General features: G+C 40.1%; 1 protein-coding gene across 1 annotated transcript in view; it reads left to right on the top strand.

The window, feature by feature from the left end:
- Nucleotides 1-27,212, top strand: part of LOC124805044 (probable splicing factor YJU2B) — a 66,881-nt gene that overhangs the window by 22,325 nt on the left and 17,344 nt on the right. The window contains exons 2-4 of the mRNA XM_047265465.1: nt 13,538-13,749; nt 17,982-18,093; nt 20,598-20,858. Coding sequence (XP_047121421.1) covers nt 13,550-13,749; nt 17,982-18,093; nt 20,598-20,858 — 573 coding nt within the window. The 5' untranslated portion in view covers nt 13,538-13,549. The remainder of the gene's footprint in view (nt 1-13,537; nt 13,750-17,981; nt 18,094-20,597; nt 20,859-27,212) is intronic.

Here is a 27,212-nt window from a genome sequence, read left to right as displayed (position 1 = left end):
GTTCCCCAAATTCCCCATTCCTTTCCTACTATCTGCCTAGCTGTAGACATGGCCTTCTATAGTTGATCTTCCAGGCTGAAATCCTTTTTGTTCTTCTGTTAATTATGATTCTGTTTTGTCCCTGATTTTCTTTACATTATCTTTCCATAAATCTTCACACAGTAGTGCATTAATGCTATTCATCTGTTGTTCTCACAGAGCACCTTGTTGCCCTTCTTAAAATTGCCTTTGTCCCATCATCAGGAATCACTCCATAGGTCCATGCTGTCCTATTATTCTATACATCTATTGAATTCTTATAGGTCCTGCAGCTTTGGTAATTTCCACTATGATGTCATCTACTCTAGGAACTTTGTTATTTTTCATTACTAATACAGTTTTCTCTACATCCAACATTTGCAGATCTTCTCTTTCTGTTTCACCAAGCCATTTATACTTCTTTTACTCTCTAATATGTGTGTGTGCGTGTGTATGTGTGTGTGTGTTTCGTTATGTATATTTGTTTCATCCTGTCCATATAGATTTTGCAAGTATCCTTTCCATACTTTCAAAACTACTTCTTTCTCTCAGTTTTCCTTCTTCATTGTGACTCGTGAAGTATTTCCTTTTAGCTTCCTTCTGTTATCTAATATGCACTTTAATATCTTATAATCCTTAAAATTCTTTTCTATTTCATTTGTGGATTTTCCCCAAGATATCATCTTCGCCAATGCTATTATTTTCCTTGCTCCTCTGCTTTGTCATTTCCATTTCTCTCTGTTGTGTTCCGTTCTATTTTTGAACCATTCTCTCCATATGTTGTTCTTCTTTGTGACTGTTTCTGCAATTTTGTTATTCCAGCAAGGAGTTTCTTTGTGTCTGACTTTTTTTATGTCCTTCCACATGTTTCTGTGCTGCCTTAACTAATGCCTGTTTGAAACGCCTCCATTCTTCCTCTAGCCCCTCCCTGTCATCTTTGGCAAGCTGTGTCTTAATCTTTTTGCCATATATCTCTTAGGCTTCTCTCTCTTTAGGTTTCCTGCACTTGATATTTGCCATCTTTTCCCTTCATATTTATCCTTCCCGAAGTTCTTCAATGTCTCTATGTACTCTTAGGGTGTGGTTGGTGTCGAGATTAATGCTTGGTATCACTTTCACTTCCGTCAGGCATTTTATGATTTCTTCATTTATTACTACATAGTTTGTTGTGGATTTCTTTAGTAAATTCAAACTGTATCTGGTAAACTTGTACTATCTCTTTTCTTATAACATCCATTATCAACGATCCACTTACTTCTCAGAAGTGTGTTGTTGTTGATGATGATGTTTGATTTGTGGGGCGCTCAACTGTGAGGTCATCAGTGCCTGTACAAAGTCCCAATTTTTACACAGTCCAATTTTTTTCACAGTCCAATCTAGCCACTGTCACAAATGATGATGATGATGATGATGATGATGATGATGAAATGATGAAGACAACACGAACACCCAGTCCCCGGGCAGAGAAAATTCCCAACCCGGCTGGGAATCAAACCCAGGACCCCATGACCCAGAGGCAGCAACCCTAGCCACTACACCATGAGCTGTGGGCTTGTGTGTAGTTATACCTCCCCTTCGTCATTTCTGTGATTTTCTCTGTGGCTTCCTATGATTTTTCATATCCTCCTCTGTCATTCCGAACAGCAATGTTAAAGTCTCCTATAGTCAAAGTCTTTTTAGATGTTACAGCACCCTCCAGTTTATTGATCAACTCTTCCTTTTCATCTGGCTCCATCCTGTTCGGGGAGCATAAACATGGTTTACATCAAGGATATTTGCTTCCATCTTTACCTTAACTTTAATTATCCTGTTGCACTCAACGCTGAAAGGCATAATCAGTCTTAAATGATGATGATGACTCAATTTCCACATTAAGCACTTTGTTCATAACTTCTTTAGCTACTATTATTGTGGCCCTGTTTCTTCTTTTCTCTCTTCCTGACCCCCACATATTATATCCTTTTTAAGAGCACCTTACTACATTTCCCCCTTATTCTCATTTCACTTAGTCTCATTATTGGTATGTTCCTCTCTGTCATTATCCATGTGATTTCCTGAATTTTTTTCTAAGGATAAATCATTAATAATGCCAATTCATGCATTTTTCTTCAGACAAATCTATCTTTGATTGGAGCCATGTTAGCCTTCATACCTGATAGATCTTATTAATTTTGATCCAAGGCCTGTTTGATTGTTGAAAGCGGTACTGATGCACTGCCACTGGCTTGACAGGCCTGTCATGGATTTTTGCATTAATATTTTGTTGTGCACTAAATGGTCAGTGTCTGACATACTTTCCTCATGTCGATAAGGCTTATGGTTTAGCAGCGAACACTCTGGAGGCTAACAAGGGATATTTAGCATATACAAGGGAGGGCACCACAAAAGTCATAGTTTTTATTTCATTTTTTATTTATTTAATTTTTTTTTGTAGAAGAGTATCACTGAAATGCTAAAAACATGAAATAACAGACAAATGAAAATGATGTCAAGCTATACCACAAAAGCCCACCAGAACTTAGAAAGTTTCAAGAACTAGTATTAAGAGAGAAATATGCTGCAGCTTCTTACATGTTACTCTCTTAGAGACTGTAAAGAAAAGACTAGGCTTGTAGGTACTTAGTAAACAGTACACTTTACGTAAAAATAAAGACACTTTATTGATCTGTTCACCAAGATAAAAATAACTGCTATCACAAAATATACTAGTATTGTCCCACTACTTATTTTGCATAACACATGCCAGACAATGCATAAGCTTCAATTTTTGTGCCGTGCAGGTAGCAATATATTGACTGCTGGTGAGCTCTGTCTTTCCAGCATTTGTTGTCTGTGATGTTGCCAGCAGAGAGGTGTGCAGTGAACTGTGCACTGAGGTTGCTATAGCTCAACCCCATAAGGAGAAAAAAATATTCAACTTACTTGAACTAAGAAATGTCTGCCAGATCAAAATAGAACCATACCTTTAGTCAATATTGAGTTTTTGTTGTGGCTCTAGATGCTGGTGGGGCAGCTGGTGTTGCAAGTTGGCTGCTGCATATGGGTAGGCTGTGGTCGGTCAGTTTTCAGGTTGACTGCGCTGGATGACATTGTATCACTGCTGGCTGCGACAGTGTGAGTGTTCTGTGTCCAGTGGTGGCTTGCATTTCAGCAGTGTTTTCTGCACTTAGATAGGTTGGCTTGCACCAGTTAGTGGACATTACTGTGTCCACCCATTTAATGTGGAGAGTGAGTGTTGTATCATTTTGTTCTGTCACTGTGAATGGACCTTGGTGAGGTGGCTCCAGTGATGTGCACAGTGGGATGTGTGGGAGGAAAATGTACTTCATCATTGCTAGGTCTGTGCCCATTTTCCGTACTGTGTAGTTCCAATCGGTCACATGGCCTCCATTTGCCTCTGGAAATGTCTGCAGGTCTTCTTTTAATGCACTGTGAAGCCCCAGCAACACTACTGAGTGGACTTCAATCTATGAATCCATCATGGGTCACACTGTAGTGGCCTTCAAATAACAATATAGGCACTCCACAATGCTGTTTGTGGCTGAATGATGTAGTGAAGTCCTTTTCATTTGTATCTCTTACAGCCAGGCCCTTGCATGAAATATTTTCCCATCACCAATCATAGTTGTCATAGTTGAAGTCTCCTGCTGGGGACAGACAAAACATGAACTCCAACCACACATGAAAGTGCATTCCACATTCTCAGGAGTTTTATGTTTCCAGTGGGAATACGTCCAGTTTTATGTTTCCAGTGGGAATACCTCCGGCCAGCTGATATATCTATTAATCACAGTGAGGAGGTACTGGTTGTTACATGCAACAAGGAATTGTCCTACTATGTCCACAGGGATGTGTAAGAATTGTGTCTATGGGACATCAAAAGTTTCAAGTGGAACTCGTACATGTCGTATTACTTTGCACTCCTGGTGGGGGGTGTAGGTCTTCGTTCACGTACAGCAGTCCTGTATACAGAGTCACACAAAATGCTATGTTACTAGTGCCCTCGTAGTGTGGATTACCGGATGGTCGTGTGCATGTAGCGACTCAAATATTCATTGTTGTAGAAGGGCAGGCGCATATGGCCGCTGTTAGCCTGCTGACTCATTGCTGTATATCAGCTTCTCAGTGCCTTGCAGTGGCATATGATGCCAGTGCAGGGCCGTCTTGCCTTGCAGCAGGTGCTTTAACTGCACATCATCATTTTACACTGCTATCAGCTCAGCAAAAGATGTGAAAATGCTTTCTACTGTAGACAAAGTCTCAGCATTGATATTCTTCGAACCAGTTGCTTAATATTTATTGCAAATCATGACATAAAATTTAGTTGGTTGATTTGCACTGGAGGATAGTTATTTCATGGCTGCGAAAGTCAGTGGTCGATGATCTGTATGTATAGTGATTTATCTAATTACTTCATAGAGTGCCAGAAGTTCTGTGTACAATAGTGGTCAAGAGCACAGCTACTCTGTGATCTTCTTGGAGAAGAAAACCAAGAGAGCCAGGGTGCATTTACATTATGTTATAGCGTGGCACCGACAGCACGGAATGAGGTGTCTGGGGCACCGGTAATTGGATGCGCAAGGAGGTCGGCTTTGCATGAGGCGTGTCTGGCTGGCTTCAAATGCTGTCTGAAAAAATGACAGTAAAAGTTTATGTTACCCAGGTAATAATACATTTTGCATGCCAGTTGTGGGGCCAGCTAACATGTAGGTGCAGTGATGTGCTCAGCTGCCAGATACATACCAATCGCAGTAACCTGAAATCACAGGAATCCACTTTGTTAGTGCCCATGATGCATTTAGCCAGATTTATGAGTGTTCCATAGTCACCAAACCTTCAGAAAACCATGTATAGATTGTCTTTCATGTTCTCGTGTGGATGGTGATTCCATGAACATATCATCTAAGTGTGCAAAGCAAACTTGATGAATAAAGTACTGAAAAGTCTGTGTCGCATTCTGAAGGTCATATGACATGTATGGGAATTCAGATAGTCCAAAGGGTGTTATTATTGTGGTTTTATGGATATCCTCTGTTGCCTCAAGTATTTTGTTACAGACTTCCACTAAGCCCAACGTCGAGAAAATGTCGTGCCCCATCAGTTAGCATGCAGAATCTCTGATGTGACAATTGTCCTAGTGTTGAGTCCACTATAGCCACCACAGGGGTGCCAGCCATCTAGTTTCTTCAGTGTCAGATGAAGGGAAGAAGCCCAGTTGCTTTCTGATGGTCATGTTGTGCCTGCTCGGGTCATTGCATCAAATTCTGATTTAGTGATGCAGAGCTTATTAGGGGCCAGCTGTGGTCCAGAGGAAATAGGATATGTGTGGTCCTGATGTGGTGCACTGTTGAGATGTGGGACGAAGACAGTGCTCCACGGGCTGTGTGGTTGGCAGAAACTCATCTGGCCAGCAAGCCAGTGGCGGTGATGTGACAAGGAAGTGTACTGATGGATCACTGCACAATGCAGGCTGGCATCCAAACATAAATGACCTGATGTGGCCCAGAATGGAAACATTCCTCACATCCAGGATGAGGTCATAGGACAGGAAATCCATCTCTATGATAGTACTGCTCAAATCTGCAACTATAAATTGCCATTCGAATGACTTACATAAACAAATGTTCAAATTTGAAGTCATAGGCTCACGTATTGCAATGTGTGAACCATTTGCAGCTGTTAAGTTGTGATTTACATACGCTCATGGGTACCGCAACAGGCACTCGGGAAAAATGCATGCGTCTGAGCCGGTATCCATCTTGGTGGTTGTCTCTGTTACCAATAAATGTTGTGATACTTGCCAGGCTGCTGTTGCTGGCAGACTTGCCTCCCAAGCTTGGGAAGCTGCCATTCACATTTTCTACCCATGGACATGACAATCTGCACCAATGTGTTCTTTCACCAAAACACTCTCACTCTGGTCTGGCAAGGGCAAGGAGTGCACACTGCATTTTCTGTATGATGGTATGTGATCTCATTGTTTATATACACTGAGGGCTGTAACATGCCATGTCTACCCATTTAGATGAGAGGTGGTGTCATCCAGCTTGTCTGTGATGTGTATTTTTGTAAACACCTGCTGAAGTTCACCTCTTGCATTACTGAGAGTGAAGAGCAGTGCATCTCTGGCAAGCAAAATATTCATGTGGGCCATAGGAATGGGTCCAGAATGTCCATTCCTGTCAAGGTGCAGAGGTGTCACAGGGTGACTTTTTGTCACCAATTCCCTCCCTGTGCAACAGTTGTCCTAAGCATTGAGTGCTAGAAAGGGAAAGCTGCTGAATGAGCTAGACATTTAGTAACTCATACTTTCCAGGGACAGACAGGTTTGTGATGATGTTGCTAAGCTCATTGGCAGAGTAGCTGCCAGTAGTGCCACCATTTGTGCACGTTTGGTGGAGTCTCGAGTTATCCTAGCGATCTGGCTTTCGATCTGTGTGAACCAAAGTGATGAGTAATCTGTCCAGAAGGTTGGTGCTTTAAATGCTACGTGTTTCACCTGTGCTGCTGGAAGACTCCCAGGGGATGGTGGCAGGTAATAAAAGCAGTAAGGGTAGCCAGACATGCGCTTTCCTGGCTTGCGACTGCAGCAACTCTTGGAAGTTGCACCGTAGATGATGGCTCCTTTGGTTTGGGCCGTGTTCATAGCTCCTGGTGTCACTGTTGCAGTGCAGCCATCTCTTCTGCTAGCTGCTGCTGATCACACAGTAGTTGCTGCGGCTGTTGTATCAGTTGTTCCTGATGATGCGAGCCTGACAACTGCACGTGCACTGATCCTCGTGCTACAGCAGGTAGCTATGTGCCGATTGCTGGAGAGCGCAGTCTTCCTGGCATTTGTCGTTCACAATCTGAGAGTTGTGGAGAGAGCTGTGAACTGAGTTTGCTACAGACTAATTACAGCACAGCCACAGACATGTAAGTATCTGCCCGTCTTGCACTCTATGTACGAATCAAATGGGAAGTAATGTTTGCCACCCACTTCACCATGGTTTGGTGAGTATGGATGTAGATTTCTTACAGGAGCCTGTAAAAGATTTCTGCAGCAAAATACAAAAGCCATTTCTGAATCCTAGACAGGGATGCATAATCTGTATGGGAATTACTTTTGCTTTTAGTGTTATGGCTGTGAATTTCACAGTCAGTCCTAAATTCACAATTATTATGAACCACAAATACTATTACAGAGTAAAGGTGTTGGCAGTTGAGTATAAAAAGGAGGCTCCTGAAGACATGTTGGATCTTTGGTAAGCAGCATTACCAAATATTCTTATGGGACAAATGCTATAGTCAAAACTTAGCTTTATGGCTAGCTTTTCCACATGCCATTGCTACCTTAGTTTTGTATTCCGTTGTAGATCAAACAAACGGAGTGGTCTGCAGAAAATTAACTTGCCTGTCTATATCTACGTCTACATCTTCATCTACATAGATACTCTGCAAGCCACCGTATGTCGCGTGGCAGAGGGTACCCTGTACCACTACTTGTCATTTACGTTAGTGTTCCACTTACAAATAGAACAAGGAAAAGCGACTGTCTATATGCCTCTGTATGAGCGCTAATTTCTCGTGTCGTATCTTCGTGGTCCTCATGTGCAGTGTATGATGGCCACAGTAGAATCGTTTGGCAGTTGTCTTCAGATGCCTGTTCTCTAAATTTCCTCATTAGTGTTTCTCGAGAAGAACATCACCTTTCCTCCAGTGGTACCCTTTTATGTTCCTGAAGCATCTCTGTAACACTTACATGTTGCTCGAACCTACCAGCAACAAATCTAGCAGCTCGCCTCGCAATTGCTTCGATGACTTCCTTCAATCTGACCTGTTACGGATCCCAAACACTCGAGCAGTATTCAAGACTACAGGTGAAACACTCTTTCCAAAAATTCTCCCAATAAACCGAAGTTGACTATTTACCTTCCCTACCACAGTTCTCACATGCTCGTTCCACCTCATATCGCTTTGCAATGTTATGCCCAGATATTTAAACGACTGTGTCATGCAGGATACTAGTAATACTGTATTCGTACATTACAGCTTTGATCTTCTACTCATCTACATTAACTTACATTTTTCCACATTTAGTGCTAGCTGCTATTTGTCTAAGTTGTCTTGCATCTTCCTACAGTCATTCAACATTGACACCTTACCGTACACCACGGCATCATCAGCAAACAACCACAGATTGTTGCCCACCCAGTCCGTCAAATCATGTATGTCTACAGAGAACAACAGCGGTCCTATCACACTTTCCTGGGGCACTCCTGATGATACCCTTGTCTCTGACAAACACTCACCATTGAGGACAACGTACTGGATTCTATTATTTAAGAAGTCTTTGAGCCACAGACATAACTGTGAACTTATTCCATATGCTCGTACCTTTTTTAGCAGCCTCCAGTGGTGCACTGTGTCAAATGATTTCTGGAAATCTAGAAATTTGGAATCTACCTGTTTCCCTTCATCCATAGTTCTCGGTATGCCACGTGAGAAAAAGGTATTTTGCAGAAGCAATGCATTCTAAAACCATGCTGATTTATGGACATAAACTTCTTAGTCTCAAGAAAGTTTATTATACTCGAATTGAGAATACGTTCAAGTATTCTGCAGAAAGCAGAAATTTATACTAGAGTCACGTGTGCTTTCTTCCACTTGCTTGGGACTCTGTGGTGGGTGAGAAATTCATGATAAATGCAAGCAAGCTAAGGGGCCCATGCCATAGAGTACTCTTTGTAAAATTGAACTGGGATTCCATCCAGACCTGATGATTTATTTGCTTTCAAATCTTTCAATTGTTTCTCTATGCCAGGTATGCTCATTACTATGTCATCCGATAGTCAAATGATGGTATGTTTGTGCGATTTCATTTCACTGTCTCCAACTGCCACACTAGATTGATCAACAAGGGACTGAATGGAAGCCTTAGACACGCTTAGCGATTTTACGTACTACTTTCTCGGGTTCTCTGCAGATCTTTTGCTGAGGTGTGATGGTGGTAGTTGTTGTAAGCTTTGTGCATATCCTCAGCATGTGCCAAATTTCATTATAAACCATGGTGAGTCTTTTCCATTCTGTACCCACTTATTAGCCACATAACTCTCCAGACCATGATTTACAATCTGCTTAAACTTTGCCCATAATTCCTCTACATCCATCGTACAGGAAAGAAGTAATGCCAATTCACTGTCATAAGTGAAATGCTAATAACTGCTTATCTGCTCTATCTAGCAGAAACCCTGTCCTAGCCTTCTTGACTGATTTATTAACTTTCGTAATCATAGTTCCTATGACATCATTATCGCTAATTTCGATTTCTATACCGACATTATCAATAAGGTCTGCCCTATTTGTAGCTACAAGGTCTAAGATATTTCCACTGCATGTGGGCTGCTGAATTAGGTGCTCAAGACAGTTTTCAGAAAACATATTCAAAAGTTCCTTGCACGACTGTCTATGACTCTATAAACATCCCAGTCTATACTCGGTGAGTTAAAGTCACATCCAACTAGTAATGCTTGATCTGGGTATTTACATGCCACTGACCATAAGGCAGTCTTTGAATGACTCTACAGGGTTGCCACAAGCCCTGTAAATCTGAGAATTTCATGCGTGTAAGGGAAATCAAGGAAATATCAGAGAAATTTGGGAAAAAAAAGGGACAAACACCGGAAAAAATCTCGTTTTTGTCTCAGTAGATGAATTTGTTTGTTTACAGAGATGTCATGCATAATGGTTGGCTGGGTGCAACAGAGAACATGCGCTGCTTCCCTACTTCCTCATTCTTACTGCCTCTCCCCTTCCTACTTCTCCCCTCAGCTTGGAGTCAGTGCTGCCACCACTTCTTGCTGCTAGCCTAGCAGCTGCCAATGAGAGGCTGTGAGGCATGAGGAGTGGTTTGTTTGGATTTGATTCTCAGAGATTGTTGACGCAGGGCCCAGAGGTGGCAGTCATGTGTGCATGAGTTGTGTCTGAGTAATTGTGTGAATGTGTATGTGCTCTTGTTTTCTGACAAATATTATGGCCGAAAATTTAGTTGTGAGAGTGTGATTGTCTTTTCTACATGCCTACCTGTGGCTCATCGTTATCCTCATTAGTATTGATTCTCAGACTATTTGTGCAAGTTATTTGTTGCTTGGATTGATCACCATGGTCTCATTTCATCAACGTGCTGTCTGTGACGTGTGAATAGCTGGCCACACGAGTGGATTCCAACGACAGTCCAAAACCGCAGGCCATTTCTGTGGGTATCTCTAACAGATTGAGCATGCCAATCTGAAGCCCATCATTTCCCACTAATGTGCAGGCACTGCGCATCGGATTAAGTCTCATTAATCTACCTGCAGGCCGGCTCTGTTTGTGTGTGGCATAATGCGGTGGATTTTTGTGGCGTATCTATGGACACAGGACCGAGGTGCTCCTCAGCAGGCAAGAGGCCGTGGGTGATGGATTTCAGGAATTGCGACTGTCTCACCACAAGTACAGTATACGGTGTGGCATTTTATAGATATTTTATTAATTGTAGTTCATTTTGGCACTTTGAAAGTAGTTTATATATTAGAAGAAAATTGTGGTAGTCACTGGCGGTTTATACGCTATATACTCATATATTTCTTCAAAGAAAAATCTCATGATACCTGTCAAATAATAGACATAACACAGTGGGTAATAACCGACAATAATAAAAATAGCAGAACCAACATTTTATTGGTGGTCATCTGTAGTGTTGGTTTACACAACTCTTCCCTGTGTTTTTCAAGAGGGCTACTTTTTTCTGAGGTTATTTCTGAAATCATTGAAGGTATTTTTAATCTGTCTTGCAACTCCAAGGAATTTGTATTTTTGCCACCAGACGTGTTTCATTTTATTGAAATAAAATAAAAACAGTGGTCTTAATAAAACACATATACCATTTGGCTTGCTTTATGTGTCTAAAAACGGTTCATTACAAAAGATGTTGATGTTAGTACTTAAGATTTTTGCTCACATGGGGAGGGATATGAAGTTCTTCCTCCCTTCCTTTTTTTTGTCACCTTATAACTTTACTTACCCTTGAGATCTCAAAATTTGTCGGGAAAAATGCTAAAACTTGTCTGGGAATCAGGAAAATATCAGGAAATTTCACTTGGGGAAACTTGTGGCAACGCTTTCTAGAACTGTCACAGCAGGATCGTATGGCTTGTAAAAACATCCAACAACTTGGTTTCACCGACACCTGTTATACATAACCAGATGACTTCACTGTCACACTCAACTTCGACCACAATAGAGACAATATAATTGTGAACTGCAGTGAACACTCTCCCTCCTCTGGCTTCTAATCTGTCTTTCTGATCTACATTCCATGAATCACTAAATATCTCAGAGCTTTCTGCTTCAGGTTTCAGCCAGCTTCCAGTCCCAAGAATAATTTGAGCACGAGAACGTTCTTTGAGTGCAGTAGATTCGGAAACTTTATTATGAATACCTCGACAGTTAACTGATAAAATTGTGAAAGTTGAAGTGTCTTTATTGTGAACACCATTCAACTTCCTTTTCTGCATACCGACTAGCGAGTGTTCACCAGAGCCCCACAAACTACTGCCGAGCCTAAAAACCCCTCATGTACACTCCACAAGTACTCCGATACCCGAGTAGCTGCTTCCTTTGTGTAGTGCACACCTGACCTATCAAGGGGAGTCCTACAAATGCCCACACAATAACACAGGTCTAGGTATCTGCAGCCAAGAGTGTCACAGAGTCGACGAAGTCATTGATTGAGACCCTCCATTCGGCTCCAAACCAAAAAGAACTCTGAGAATGATGCTGTATATTGCGAGCTCTGCTTGCACCGCGAGCGCGAGGTTAGCAGTCTTCACCGCCTCTGCCAGTCACCTGTACATACTGAGGATTGCCTCAGAACCTATGCAACAGGCATCATTGGCCAACATTAGCCACAACACACAGATGACTGCATCCTGCGTGCTCCATAGCCACAGGCACGGCTGCCTCCACATCTCGGATGAGGATCCCCAGCGGACATACTGAGTGCACGTTGGCTTTCTTTCTGGCCCTGAACACTATCTGCCTAAGGGGCTCCATAATGTGCCTAACATTGTAACTCCCAGTAACTAGTAAACTCCTGCTTTATACACCTGCTTGGACACTACTGAAGAAGCAGCCATATGTCCACTCACAGGGCGAATGGGCAAGGCCAGGCACCCAATCTGCACATTGTCCATCTGCCTTGAGTGACACGAACGCACTATCACCCGTCACTCTCCCTGCTGTGAGGGTGGATCCACCACATGAGATGCACTAGCAGGTGCCTTGGAAGCAGAGCCCATGGGCAAAACAAGAGATGCCTGAGGTGCCCTACGTGATGCGCCAGATTCTCTCCACCACTCCTACACCCTGAGGCAGCAGCTTGAAGGTGACTGACCGGAACCAAAAGCACATTCAGCTGTTCACAAACTGCGGCCACCACCTCCTGCATCTGCACACAGTATGCACACATCTTAGCCATCCTAGCCAAATTAACTGAAGATGTGGACTATAGAAGCAGACAATTCTAGATACGCAACTTGCTGCCGTCCTGATATGTCACCAATGGTCAGTGATTCGTTAATGAGCTACGCACATGGCTGTTCAGTGAGCAGCTATTGCGCTACAGACTGAATGAATTTACATTTACAAAAAGATGAGATTAAACCTCTTAAACAGAGAAACATGCACAAAATTTAATAAATATACTATGAGGAAAATACAGAAGAAGATACACGCTTAACTTGCCATTCTGTAGTTGTACTCAGGTATCAGCTGAGAGCTGGAGCCTGACTGACTGGCTTGCTAAACGAAACAAATGAGCAACTACTCCACTACAGACTTAATGAATTTACACTTACAAAAATGCAAGATTAAGCCTCCCAAACAAACAAAAAAAAACCATCAAATACCTTTGTGTTGAATGAAAACATCAGTTACACACCAAATCAATTCATCCAGAAACCAGGCAACTGTTCTTCATTATTCCTTCAAGGTATTAGTAAATGGAAAAAAAAGTTTGTAGATGGAGAAAAACCTACCTCATAAATAAAACATTATTATAATACAAGGCCCTAAGTGGTGTTAGTTACAAAGGTGGTCATCTTTACAACAGCAATGGATATCAGGATACTTTTGATAACATAATGTATCTTACAAGTCACTTTGAATGTACAATTCACACGTTCATTTTGAGCAACAGTAAAATATTTCTGGAAACATCATGTTCCACATTGTAATTAAATATTGGGTGTATTTCTGGAAACATCATGTTCCACTTTGTAATGAAATATTGGGTGAACATGATCCATGGAACTAAATAACAAAATAGTTATAATTGTGTTTCACTGGCTCCATTACATTGTATTTTATTTTTGGATGACTGTCATTGTTACCATTATGTGATTTACCCCCTTCCTATTATGCCAGTCAGACAAAGCTCACATGAAAAAGGCAACTCTCTCATTTATCTTTAATGAGAACTGTCATATTTAATATTTTTCAGCTCCTGTAAAGAATGGGTGAACGGAAAGGAACCAATTTGTACTATCCACCTGACTATGATCCCAAAAAAGGTGGACTTAATAAATTCTTGGGGACCCATGCCTTGCGAGAACGTGCTCGCAAGTTGCACATGGGAATCCTCATCATTCGCTTTGAGATGCCATACAATATCTGGTGTGATGGATGTAACAACCATATTGGTATGGGAGTAAGGTAATGTGAAACAATATTTTTCTCTTTGATTCAACGTGAGCATTTAATTGTTGTGTTCAAGAGAATAACATTATATGCAAGATCTGTGATCCTACAAAAGATCATTTCATTACTTAACTGCATTCAGTTTAGTTATTTGACACTTTTGTGACACATTGTTATAACTTAGAATTCCATATGTCATCCTGGACAGCAGATATTCTTCACCAACAAAAGTTGCATCTGGCCTATCTCGGGGATGTGTAGGATCATTTCTGTTTATGGTATATGTAAGTGATGTAAAAAATGATCTCAGCACCATCACCCTTTTCGCTCCCCCTCATCCTCCCAATTCTGTATTTATGTTAGGACACTGATATGCCATTAAGTATCATAATATCAAAAGCAACCAAAAAGTCAATACTAATCAATATAATCTTAAGGAAGAAATAAATCGCCATTTGCATCATAAAAGAACTTGAAAAAGGCAAATGAAACATGCATGTAGCTAAATACACCTTCTGAAGTACAGCTGCTAGTGCAGTGCTATAGCATGTACCTGGGTCCTACTTTGTTCATAATTTTGGAGGACTTGGTTAATTCAGTAAAATTATAGATTTTACAGATCACTGTGCAGGGTGAAACAGCCAATGAAGCTTATTATTCAGACACTCAGCAGAATATCGCATGGTTGACATATCTGTGCTCCAGTAAAAAGCAGTGAGAGGTTGAAACTGTGTGCCAGACCAGGATGTGAACATTGATACCATCCTCATGGAGCAGTGCACTCCAATTGACATGTCCTAGTTGGGCTGTAAAGCACGCCCAAACAGTAAGATTTGTTGTTCACTGACCATAAAAGGCTTATAACTGAGTTTGAGTCCTGATCTGCCACAGTTTTAATTTGTCAGAAATACTCCAGATTTTGTGGGCTACAGATATTCACAGTGTGTGAGATTTGAGTCCTCCTCAGGGGACACAGCCTTAACGTAGCACTGTCTGTAACGTAGAACTGTCTGTGTGGGCGAGGAGGTTTGCATGCTCTGGATCCGGAGGGCTATGCCAGCGGTAGCTTAGCTACCAGAAGGGTCACCCAAGCCGGACAGGCCAAAGGGGAGGAACCAGACAAAGTGTGTCCCACAACAGCCTATTGCTCCCCCTTTCCTGTCCCAGACCTGTCCTCACCATGTCTTTTTCCTGTTATTTCCCATTATATGCATAAGACCTCAACAGCAGCAAAAGCAGAGAAAGAGTCTTTTGGAATGGTGAAGCTGGCAGAAGAGGCACCTTTTCTCTTTGGGTACAAAGAGTACAAGTAGCAACTGTACCCCAGAGGGGCGGCTACAGACAGCATCTGACTCGTAGTGAGCGGATGATTTTAGGCTGGGCATCTTACTGCCTATGTGGAAAGTAATGGGAAACTACCACATTACATTCCCAAGCAGTACGCGGTATGTCTCTCCATGTGAAAAATTCCGGAGTTAAAACTTCCCCTCATTCTGATCTCTGGGAGGGGAACACATTGAGAGTAGACATATTCAAAAGGAAGAAAGGGACAGTGAAGGAAGGGAAGATAAGAATTGGGACATGGAATGTGAGGACACACTACTGCAAGCAGGAAAGCTAGAGAATGCAAAACAGGAGATGGAAAGGAACAGATTAGATGCCCTCAGTTTGTGTGAAATGAGATGGGGAGACAATGGCGAGATAGAAAGTGGAGATTATAAGCTCAGGGGAAATCAAGAGTGTTGAAAACAGAGTAGGAATATTGATAGGACAAAAGCTGAAAAATTAGGTAATGAAAGTACAATATATTGATGGAAGACTGATGATGATATGACTGAAGGGTAGTTCAAAAGATTTGGTGTCGATACAGGTATATATGCTAACCAGCCAGCATAGAGATGCTGCCAAAGAAATACTAGGAATTTGAGTATCCCAAAGTACCGGGAAAGAATGGATAACAGAAAACATGTTGAAAAAGATGGAAGAGCGGAGAAAGTGGAAAATGTAGAAACTGAAGAAGGCAAAAAGAGGTACAGGAAACTGAATAAAGAATTAAGAAGAGAAACTGAAGAAGCAAGGGAAAAATGAATGAAACAGAAATGCGACAAAATAGAGAAAATGGAGAAAGAGGGCAAGTATGAAATGATGTATAGGCTGGCTAGTGAGATAGTTTTTGAACATAAAAGAAAGAGGAATAACATGGAAATATAAAGAGCAGATGGTACTCTAGCAGAATAACCACATGTTTTGAACAGATGGCAAGAATACATTGAATATCTGTGTAAGGGGGATGAAATACAAAGCGAAATTAATGTTGAAGAGGAGCAATATGTGCCGGAAGATGGAAAGGGATTCACCATCTTGGAAGCAGAAGTAGAAAAGGCTGAAGGTGATGAAGAATAGGAAGGCATGTGGTATTGATGATTTGCCAGAAGAACTGTTGAAGAGTCTGGGAAACAAGGCAAGAAAAGGAATAGTTTACCTCTGTAGCAAGGTATATGACAAAGGGGAATGGCCTGAGGACTTCCTTGCAACAGTTATGATACCAATAGAGAAAAAGAGAAATACCAAAAAATGTGAAGAGCATAAGACCATCAGTCTAATTCCTCATGCAGCTAAAGTCATGCTGAGAGTGTTGAATAAAAGACTCTATGGCAAGCTGGATAGAGGGATTGCAGAGGAGCAGTTTGGATTTGGAAGAGGAAAAGGAGCAAGAGATGCTATTCGCCAGTTAAGAACTATAGGGGAAAGATATATGGAAAAAGTAGAGAAATCTTTACTGTTTTTATAGATTTAGAGAAGGCTTTTGACAGAGTTCAGTGGAACAAGCTGATGGATATTTTGAAGAGGAAAGGAGTAGATTGGAAAGAGAGATGACTGGTACAGAATGTATATTTACACCAGAAAGTAAGAATAAGGATTGGAAATGAAATGTCAGAAGGAAGCAGCATTGGACGAGGTGTTAGACAAGGTTATTGCCTTTCCCCACTGTTGTTTAACGCATACCTTGAAGAGATTATTGCGAAAGGCTTAGATGGAAAAAGAGGAATATGTATTGGTGGAAAGTGAATAGAATGTATAAGACTTGCTGGGGTGACATGGTATTAGTGGCAGAAAGTGAGTGGACAGTGAATAACATGCTGAAAGATCTGAATGAAGCTTGTGTGGATTATGGGATGCAAATAAACACAGCAAATACAAAGAGTATGGTCATTAGTACAAGACACAGACTGTCCAATATTAAAATAGGACAATCTTCCATTAGCCAAGTAAGTGCATTTAAATATCTTGGAAGCCACAATAACTGAAGACGTGAGTTGTCACCAGGAGGTGAAAACTTGAATTTCCATAAATTAGATAAGGGTCTAAGGGAAAGGTTTGGCAAATGTTTTGTCTGATGTGTCGCACTATACGGGGCAGAAACATGGACACTGAGACGAGAGGATGAAAAAAAGGTTAGAAGCATTTTAGATGTGTATGTGGAGGAGAATGGAGAGAATAAGCTGGATGGAAAGAGTGAGTAATGAAAGAGTATTGGAAAGGGTTGGTGAGAGATGATGTCTGCTGAAGGTTGTAAGAGAAAGGAAAAAGAACTGGCTGGGACATTCCTTGAGAAAGAAGTGCTTGCTAGTAGATGCTTTGGAAGGATTGGTTTGTGGGAGAAGACTGAGAGGAAGAAGGAGGTGCAAGATGATAGAACGACATAAAGGGAAGAGGAAATTATGCAGACCTGAAGAGGATGGCAGAAGACTGGACAGCCTGGAAAACTACCACGTGAAAACCTGCCTTTTGGCAGAACACTGTTGATGATGAGATTTGAGTACAGAACCAATGAGCATATTCTTTATTTTTGCTAGGCATTAAAGACATTTGATAAAATTCTGTAGCTGCTAGAAAGGTGGATCGATTCTAAAAGGTATTAAAACTTTTGACACATTGTACTGCTTGTCATCCATTGCTCTTCATTGCAGCTGTATTGTATTGCTGAATTAGAAAAATCAACCAGTTTGTGCCAAGTGTACTGATAACAAAACAATGCACTGAAGGTTGATCTCTGCATCAGTCTTCTCTCTCTCTCTCTCTCTCTCTCTCTCTCTCTCTCTCTCTCTCTCTCTCTCTCTCTCTCTCATAGTATGCATTGTGTATTGCCATTGCTGCTTTCTCCCTCTCTATATTCAGAATTTGTACAGGGTAATTTATTTATACATATGAAAAGAATTGTTTAAATAACAGGATTTTTTTTCCAGGTACAATGCAGAGAAAAAGAAAGTTGGAATGTACTACAGTACACCAGTATATCAGTTCCGGATGAAGTGTCATCTTTGTGATAATCACTTTGAAATAAAGACAGATCCTGCAGTAAGTACTAACAGCAATCAAATTAAGGGAATGATTTGGATGGATAACTATGGATCATATTTGAAGCCAGCATAAAGCTTTTTTTCCCCCTCAAGATGGATTCTGTAGTCTTACCTATGTGTGGGGTTGTAAAAATGTTTGAACTCCCATTTGGTATTACATGTCACAAGGTCAGCTTGTGAATTTCATCAAACTAATACGATGAATTTGGTGGATGCAGTAAATTCCAGGTCTCTGGCCCTGATGTTCACTTGGGCTGTCAGGTTTTGTAGCTTTGTGCAATGTAACTATTGCTAAATAAAACACGTCATCATAACTCAGCATTTATATTCCAACAACTCACAGAAATTTGTAATGGTTGAAATCAGATATGTTTACACACTGCTGCTATTGGTTGGTGTCACAAAAGTTTAAAGTATTGTGGGTCCAAGTGACCTACCATATCATCAATTCATTCTCACATTACCCTTTTGTCTACCAAGAATGTATTTAAAGACATCAGTCTCCCCACCAGCTTAAGGGATGTGATGGCAATAAATGAAGTATAAAAACATATTTAATATTAGAATTAAGCTGCCTAAAAGCTAGCTTTATTTTTATTTATATTAGTATTAACTTAAAAGAGTTTTCTGTTGCACATATTAAATTTCTTTGTTGTATATTAATGTCGTAGCAGTTGTGGGTGAGTCCACCATTATAGTCTCAAACTTGACTGCCATCTTAGCAAAATAAAGTAAATGAAATTTAAGAGGGGTGAAAATTTTTGCACAAATTGTTTAATTGTAAAGGAGTTTTATGCTGATTCCACAACTGCTCTTAGATTGTGTGAATCTGTAATATTTCTGAATGTATGGAGGATTTAATATTCTCATTTATATTTTAGTGACATAGTCGGCTGATATGTTTGGATTGCAATATTTTGTCTTCTAGCATCTGCTGAATAAATGTTACTTTTCAAAACAGCCTTTTATTTAAGTTTGAATATTATGAAGCAGCTTCATTTGTTCATATGTGATACAGTTTTGGAATTAGCCAAATTATTTAGTGTCCCAGAACTTATTATTCATGACAGCAAAATATGGGGTAATGTATTAAAGTGGCTTCAACATTCCCAATATGGATAACTTATACGAATACTAAAACATAATTTTGGAAAGATTGTACGACATCAGTGGAATCAGCAGTACTTTTCTTGGAGTCACAGTCAAGTTGGCTTTGATAATAGATTATGATATTGTGTCTCAATTCCTTCATGACTTTGTATGCATATGACCGTAACAGCTGGTATTTAGAGTACTAGGTATATCTGGAGGTGTAAATAAGGTACTGCAGAAGTGTAGTTACTGTTTGATATGAGTTTTGTTTCCAGTTGTTTGTATCGTGTGATATTTATGTTTAGAACTTATTTGTTATAAAATTGGAGTCATAACATTGTAGGTACATGTAACTTACAAAGAAAACAGTAAGTACAACACTCAGTTGTGTATTTCATTTTCAGTTATTTATATGGTTAGCACCTAGAAGCGTATGGCAAATTTGGCAGACATGGAAAACATAATACAAGCAATAAAGCAAAATATGATCAAGAACATCTAACGCCTCAGTAATAGAATGATGGGGTTCTTGGGTGCAAACAAGGTTACAGTGTGAAAACACTGTAACTTGCATAAACTGCACAGTTCATTTCTTCGGATCAAATTTCAGGACTAAGCTCATCTTTGTATGGTGGCATACATTTCTTATGCTATTTTACATGTTTCTCATAAAAAATGTGCTCTTTGTCATTTATGATTCATCATTATGTTCCATTGCCACTGATTAAGAAGCACTTTAGTCAGTTTATATGGTGGCTATGGAGAGAAAGAGACTCGTGGAAGCCAATGACAGTGATTCACAATGCAAAATTTTTCAGCAGCAACAGACCATTACACTTGTGGAGGGGGGGGGGGGGGGGCAGTTTGGTACTCCATGTTTGTAAGATGTGAGACAATGCCTGCAGTGCATACCAAGGAAATATTTCCTTATATTATTTAAGCAGTGTTATGGCAGGAGAGTGTTCTGAATTATATGCTTCCACCTGGACATTTGTGCAAGGCTTGTAGTCTGTTGATGTTGACCAATGAGTGTCCCAACTGAGCACTAATTCAAGTGGGACATGACTGAAAGTCTGTGGAACTTTTTCCAACAGTATTTCAAATACATGTTATAAGAAAATGCTTTGAGGCTATTTTTAATCACAAATCCTGAAACTTAAACTGGCACCTGTGTATGTGAGTGTAATTATTCATGACTTCCTGAAAGCCCTACATTGCATAATTTACATGAAAATAAATCCAGAGGTAGCAGAACACCCCTCTAATTACAGTCTGTTTGGTCTGACTCATATTTAGTAGCACTGATTTTCTTCTCTTTATCCTTCATATTTCTGTGTTATTGACAAACTGTTCTGTTTGATTTGATTTCATTTATGTGGGTATTTACATTGTTGATTTTTTCTGTTTCAGAATTTTGATTATGTGATAGTGTCTGGTGCCCGACGTCAAGAGAATAGATGGGATCCGACACAAAATGAACAGGTTGTTCCTGAAGATAAGGCAACCAGTAAGCGTCTTTTTGATGATGCTATGTTTAAGTTGGAACATGGTGACAAAGATCAGAAAGGAGCTAAATCTATCATGCCAACTCTTAGTAGGTTAGCAGCAATGCGTGAAGATCGCTGGCAAGATGACTACAGTGCAAATTGTGCCCTACGGCAAACTTTTCGGGTTTGTGTACTTTCACTTTATTTTCAAGGCTTAAAAAATTACTATTAATATTTGTATCTCTCTAATGTGTTATGTAATGCAGACTGGTGTTCCAAGAAATTTGTTGTTTCCATGTCATCATTATCAGCCTTTTGACATCCACTGCTGAATAATACTGGTGTCTAGACCTTTCCTTTCATCATAATCTTGAGCTGCACACATCTATATTTCCCCTACATTTGTATAATCATTAGGTCATTGTCCTGTGCCTTCTTATTTTTTGGCCTCCAGAAAAGGACTCCTTGTCCTTCTACCATCCATTTATTTGTCTATACGTCCAGTGCATCTTCCCTTCATTTTCACTACTGTCATAATTACATCCTCCACTCCAGTTTGCTCCCTGATCCAATTATTTGTTTTCCTGTCTCTCTTAGTAATTTTCAACTGCAGCTCTCTATTGCTCATGAAGTAACTCTCAGTTTTTGAATGGTTTTCACATTAGAAGTCCATGTCTCCTTGCCCTCATCAAAATTGATGAGACAAACCAATTGTAACCTTTCCTTTTCAGACACATCGTAAGATTGGTTTTCCCATAATAATTCCAGTCCAGTTTTACTCTTCTGTTTATTTCTGCTCCTTTCCATCCTGCTACAAAATCTCATTTTCTGTTTACATGGTTTCATTGTAAATTTGTGCTATTTACTTTTCTATTTGCTGATTATACAGTTTTGTAGTCTTATTACATAATTAGTTTTTCAGAGCTCCTTTCAAACTTTTCCATAAATTATCCTTATAGTTGATGAAATTATTTGTGCTAGAGGCAAATAGTGCAGTGTCATCAGCAAAACAAAGATGGTTCTGTTACATTTTGTAAACACCTATACCTTTTTCATGTCCCCAATATAACACCCTCAACATTTTCTTTGAGGCTGTGTAGGACAGTTTCGGTTTTGTGGTCCCCAGTCTAGATCACAAAAGTTGATTACACCGAAACACAAAATAAATGATATATGGTTTATAACCATTACTGATTCAGTGGATTGTTCAGAACAACAAATGAAAACAATTGGGAGCAGCCAATGGGGAGTAGCACAACTGGAATTACATTGGAGTAAACAAGTAGTATGTGAGGCAGAAAACAATTGCGTAGCTGAATGGTACCATAGTTCACCAAAGTAGAAGTGAATAGCAGTAGGCAGACGTCTTTGTACTCATATCCCAATCAGGCCCAGGTGCAACACGGAGCACCATCAAAGGGTGTCCACAGGGCTCTGTTTGTGGTCCAGAGTTCTGGAATGTTGGTTTGGAGCCATTACTGAACAAGCTTCAGGGTATAACAAACATTAGGGGCTGCATCACCTATGCAGATGATCTGGTAATTGTAGTATCTGCTAACACAAGGGCTAAAGTAGAGGAAAAAGTCGGGTAGTTATTGAAAAACTAAGCAACTGGTGCATAGAAAAAAACTAACAATAGCAGTGCATAAAGCAGTCTATATGTTACTAAAAGGAACATTATCAAGAATGAGAGATCGAGCAGTCAGAATAATGGCCATCCTATGTACAGAAAAGGAATTACCATCGATGAAAAGCAAAACTTCCAAGCACACATAGAAATGAGACACCTTAAAATCGTAAATAAAATAGCAGCAGTTGGCCAAAGAAGTTTTCAGCTGCCACTAAGTGCAATAAGAATGTACCACAATGCAATCTTACTTGCTGTTGTGGGCTACGGGTGTGGGGCGTTTGGGCTCAAAGAGCCAGAAAGGTAAGGACAGCACAGGCTCTACAGTGACCAAAGAGAAGTGTACTTCAGCACCTGACACATATAGAACAACACTGACTGAGACATTGCTGGTGAAATTAGGCTTGCTACATCTAGATGCAGCAGTAAGAAAGAGAGGTGCCCAGTATTGGCTCAAAAAGCATGAATATAAGGTGAGGAAGCTGTATTGAGTAAGGAAATAAAAGGATGCATTGATAGAGAATGGCAAGAAATCTGGGACAGTGGAGAAACAGGAATGAGAACCTACCAGTTCCTTCCTAACATAAGACAAAGAAAAGGAATGACATACTTCCTTCTGACCAAGGGAGCTATACATTATCTGTTGAGACATGGACCATATCCCAGCACTTACTGAAAATAGGACAGTGCCCACAAACACCTGTGAATGTGGAGCAATGGGTACCCCAGATCACATCATCTGAGAGTGTGTCATTAGACAAGATGTTACTGATAGACAGGAACGAATTTGGAAAAGCAACAGTCTACAATATAATAAGGAATGAAGAACTATGGCATAAGCTGAACTTGCTTACAGCTAAGATATTGGCTTATGAACCACAAACCCACAATGCTGAGAGACAACCAAGAAGGGGCCTTACATCATGATAACGAGACATGCCACATACAACAACATTCTGGAAGCAGTGAGAAGATGAGCCTCAGGGAGGACCAGGAAGGACTTCCTGAGACCTGACAGCCACCTTGGGTGCCATAGCCCCTTCGAATCCTGTGTTGCACCTCAGTACGCCAGGGAATAATCATCCAGGCAAATGAGAGATCCAGCTGGTTTCTAATACCAAGAACAGTAGTGTTGTGTGCTGTTGTGTAGTATAGTGTAGTAGTGCAGTCCAGGATTACAAATTACAAAATTTGTGATCTACCAATGTTGCATAGTGTAATAGACCAGTAGTGTGTGCCTTCTGGATTTGGGATGAGCAGATATCTGTGTGCCAGATGCCCAAATGGTAGTATCCAGACTTTTTTTTAGTTATTTTTTAATGTAGTTATTCTATGTATATTTCCCCCCATTAAATAGCATTTGCAGACCATTAGAATTGTTCATGTTCAATATTTGGTCTGTTCTTTTATATGGATAACAGACTAAAAGAAAGCAGCAAATAAATAAAAATAAATTACATGGACCAGTCCAGAGAATAATTGGGATGGTGCAGAGTTGTCATCAGTACTTTAGTCAGCCATAGAAATGAACAAATTCACTTGCAGGCAGAAATCAGATTGGGTCATTGACTACTTGGCATTAAATCAACCAATGGCGTACTCTCTTGACCTGTCAGCTGAAGATACTGTGTTATTCCCCATTTGCAGTGACCCCACGGGACATAGCTGTAGGTATCAATGGTATGTTTTCATCAATTGATATGACTGGCAGGATTAGAAGATTTTTCATATTTAAAATCTAATTGCCAAATTCTGTTATCAATTCTGAATTTCTGAATATCTTGATAAAGTTTAAGAGCAGCTGTAACATTGATATACATTTCATTCTTCAGTATACTGAATAAATACCTTATTTCTCAAGGACTGTTATTACAAAGTTTGTTAGAATTGTTGTTGTTGTGGTCTTCAGTCTGAAGACTAGTTTGATGCAGCTCTCCATGCTGCTTTGTACTGTGCAAGCCTCTTCATCAACAAATAACTAATGCAGCTACATCCTTTTTAACTTACTTATTGTATCCATTTCATGGTATTACTTTACAATCTTCAACCCACACACTTCCCTCCATTACTGCTGTATCTACCTGACTGGAAGACAACACTGATTATAAGGCAACCCCCATTTTTTCAAGTGGCTTCTTGAGAAAAATTTATTTTTAACACGTTCTGGCTAATCAAAATTGCAAACTGTTTAATAGACAGATATTAGGAAGTTAACATTACACATACTCTAAATTTATGCTGTTTATTGAGTGTCTACATTTTGATAATACAAGGAAAAATAAAATAAATGGTTGACATTAATTTGCAGACCATTCATCTGTGGTATCACTATATTTCATCCTCATTATCCTAATAGAACAGCTCTGAAATTTAAGTCTTCATTGTCACAAATATTTGGGGTTTTCTTCCTACGTTGTGATTTCTGAGGTCGGGTTACTGTGGGGCCTGAGAACACAGCTCTTTTTATCTGAATACATATTGGATTTCGCTTCTATACTGAAGTTAGAATGTTGAAATATCTCTTGCTTCAAATGAGAAGGGAATCATGTGGCACATTACTTTGAACTACCTCGTTCTCAGGAATACACGTAAGAAATCTGTTTTAAGATATCTTTATTTGTGTAGGAGCTATGACCTGTTAAAGTTTAGGACACTTGTCATAGTCAGCTTGACAGTGTACACACAATATGACCTCCATTGTGCTCGCACACAGTCAGTCTTTTTTTGCCAGTCCTGCTGCACACATTACAAGATCTGTGGGTCAACAGAGGCACACACCTCAACATGCCAGCAGAGGTGGGCTAAATTGTTGATTTTTACCTTATATACAATGATTTTAAATGTCCCCACAGATAAAAGTCAAGAGGTGTAAGATCAGGGGACTGTGGTAGCTGTTCAGTAGGACCCCTCGTACCTATCCAGTGACCTCCAAACTGTTCATCCAGAAACTGTCTGACTTTGGTAGAATAGTGGAGAGGTGCATCGTCTTGTTGGACGAAGGTTGGGGAATCATCTTGTGGATTCAGTAGCGTTGGAAGCACACAATCACAGAGCATGTTAAGATACCTCTCTCCATAAATAAACATCAGAACCACGATTCTTGTGTCCCAAACATGCACCAAACTGTCTCTTTTTCACCACCAGCACATTTACAGGGTTCCATTCTGAAGGAGTTTGCATCTGACCAGTAACAATGATTCTGTTTGTTTACTTCTCCTTGCACATAAAAACTAGCTTTGTCACTGAACAACATCTGTTGTATGAAGTTTAGATTTCTGTTACACTGATCCAGAGCCCATTCCACAAACTGCACCTTGTCATCCTCCGAGAGATGACGCAACTGTGTGTGTGCAGAATACACGCAGGATTGAATGCTGACTAACACCAGATATTGCTGATAATCGACGCATACTGCGATGGGGACCTTTCACAAATGATGCCAAAATTGCTGTTGCAGTCTCCTCATCAGTGGCTGTTCTTGGATGTCCACTGAGTGGCTTGTTCACCACAGAACCTGTTACACAAAATTTGCCCAATAACTTTAATACTGTCATATTTGAAATGGCATTACTCTCAGGATGCCAGGCATTGAAATTGGCAGCAGTCACTGTGGTACTTCATCCACTGCTCATTAACACAGTTTCAATGCATGCCTGCTGTTGTGTGTCATTGTGGATCACCTGCAACAATAAACAGAATTGATCACTTCCATGCAGTTTCATTTCTTGACCGGTCATAACTCCTACGCAAATGAAGGTATCTTAAAATAGAGTTCACATGTATATTCCTAAGAAAGAGGCAATTCAAAAAGCCACGTGGCCCCCTTCCCATTTGAAACACATAACCCAAATCCAAGATGGTGGAGTTAAAGATGACTGCCACTGTTACCATAGCTCCTATACGTTGCGCCCCCACCTACAGACATCCCATACCAGACGCCATTATGATTCCTCACACCATTCGAGGTTTATAGGGATGTATCCAGACTTTTACCTCACCCTGCATTGTTGAGTATTTGTCAAATTTTAAAATCGGTTCCTTTATGACTACAAATGGATTCAGGCAAACTGCAGTTTAAATGTGGTAGATGTTCCTAAAAGACCACGGTTGGCAACAGGACATAATTTGCTGCCCGCTCACTGCTCCCTCCCCACACTCATCCTAGTTCTCAGCCAAGCTGATATTACTGTTACCCCCTCCAATACTTGGCACAGTGCTGTTCTTGAGCAACTGTGAAACATGGACTGCAAGTAATATATAACAACAGCAATTAATACATAAATGAAATATCACAATCACAATTTAGTCCAATTTCCAAACTTCACTCATCATGCCATCCTTGGTATATCTCCATAATGGGTCTTGCTGCTGCAGTTTATTCTTGCAACAACTATTACAGTATAATATATTAATTTTCCTTCTTGTTTCACCAGAATGTCTCCTTTATGTTCTAAAGCTGATTAAAAGCTAGTAAACTTTTTACTCAGTATTCTAACACATGAACAGTGGATGAATTTCTCACATGCAACCCACTTGGTAAATCATTACACTCTCTCATAATCAAATAAAATATTGATCTGTGTTCAGAATCAAGTAATGTTTTTTGAAGAACAACATTTTTCAGTTTTGAGTGTTGCCTTTACTTAACAATCAGCATTAATGTTTGTATATGGTATCCATACAAGTATGAGAACTTTTATTGCAAAACTGTTCAAATACAACAAGAGTTTGTAGTATGATAGAACATAATGCAATTCCCTTTTATGTTTCACAGAATTGTCACATTTTGAGTAGAGCAGTAGACTGTTGTATTGGGTAATTAATAGTTTCTCGCATACCCCTTCCACTAGTGCCATATGAGTCAAATGTCATGTGATTGTTTGAGCAGCATTGATACTGTACTGAGCACTT

The sequence above is a fragment of the Schistocerca piceifrons genome, chromosome 7 (assembly GCF_021461385.2).
Source record: "Schistocerca piceifrons isolate TAMUIC-IGC-003096 chromosome 7, iqSchPice1.1, whole genome shotgun sequence".
In the NCBI taxonomy this organism is placed as follows: Eukaryota; Metazoa; Arthropoda; class Insecta; order Orthoptera; family Acrididae; genus Schistocerca; species Schistocerca piceifrons.
This window is presented reverse-complemented; position numbering and strand designations above follow the sequence as displayed.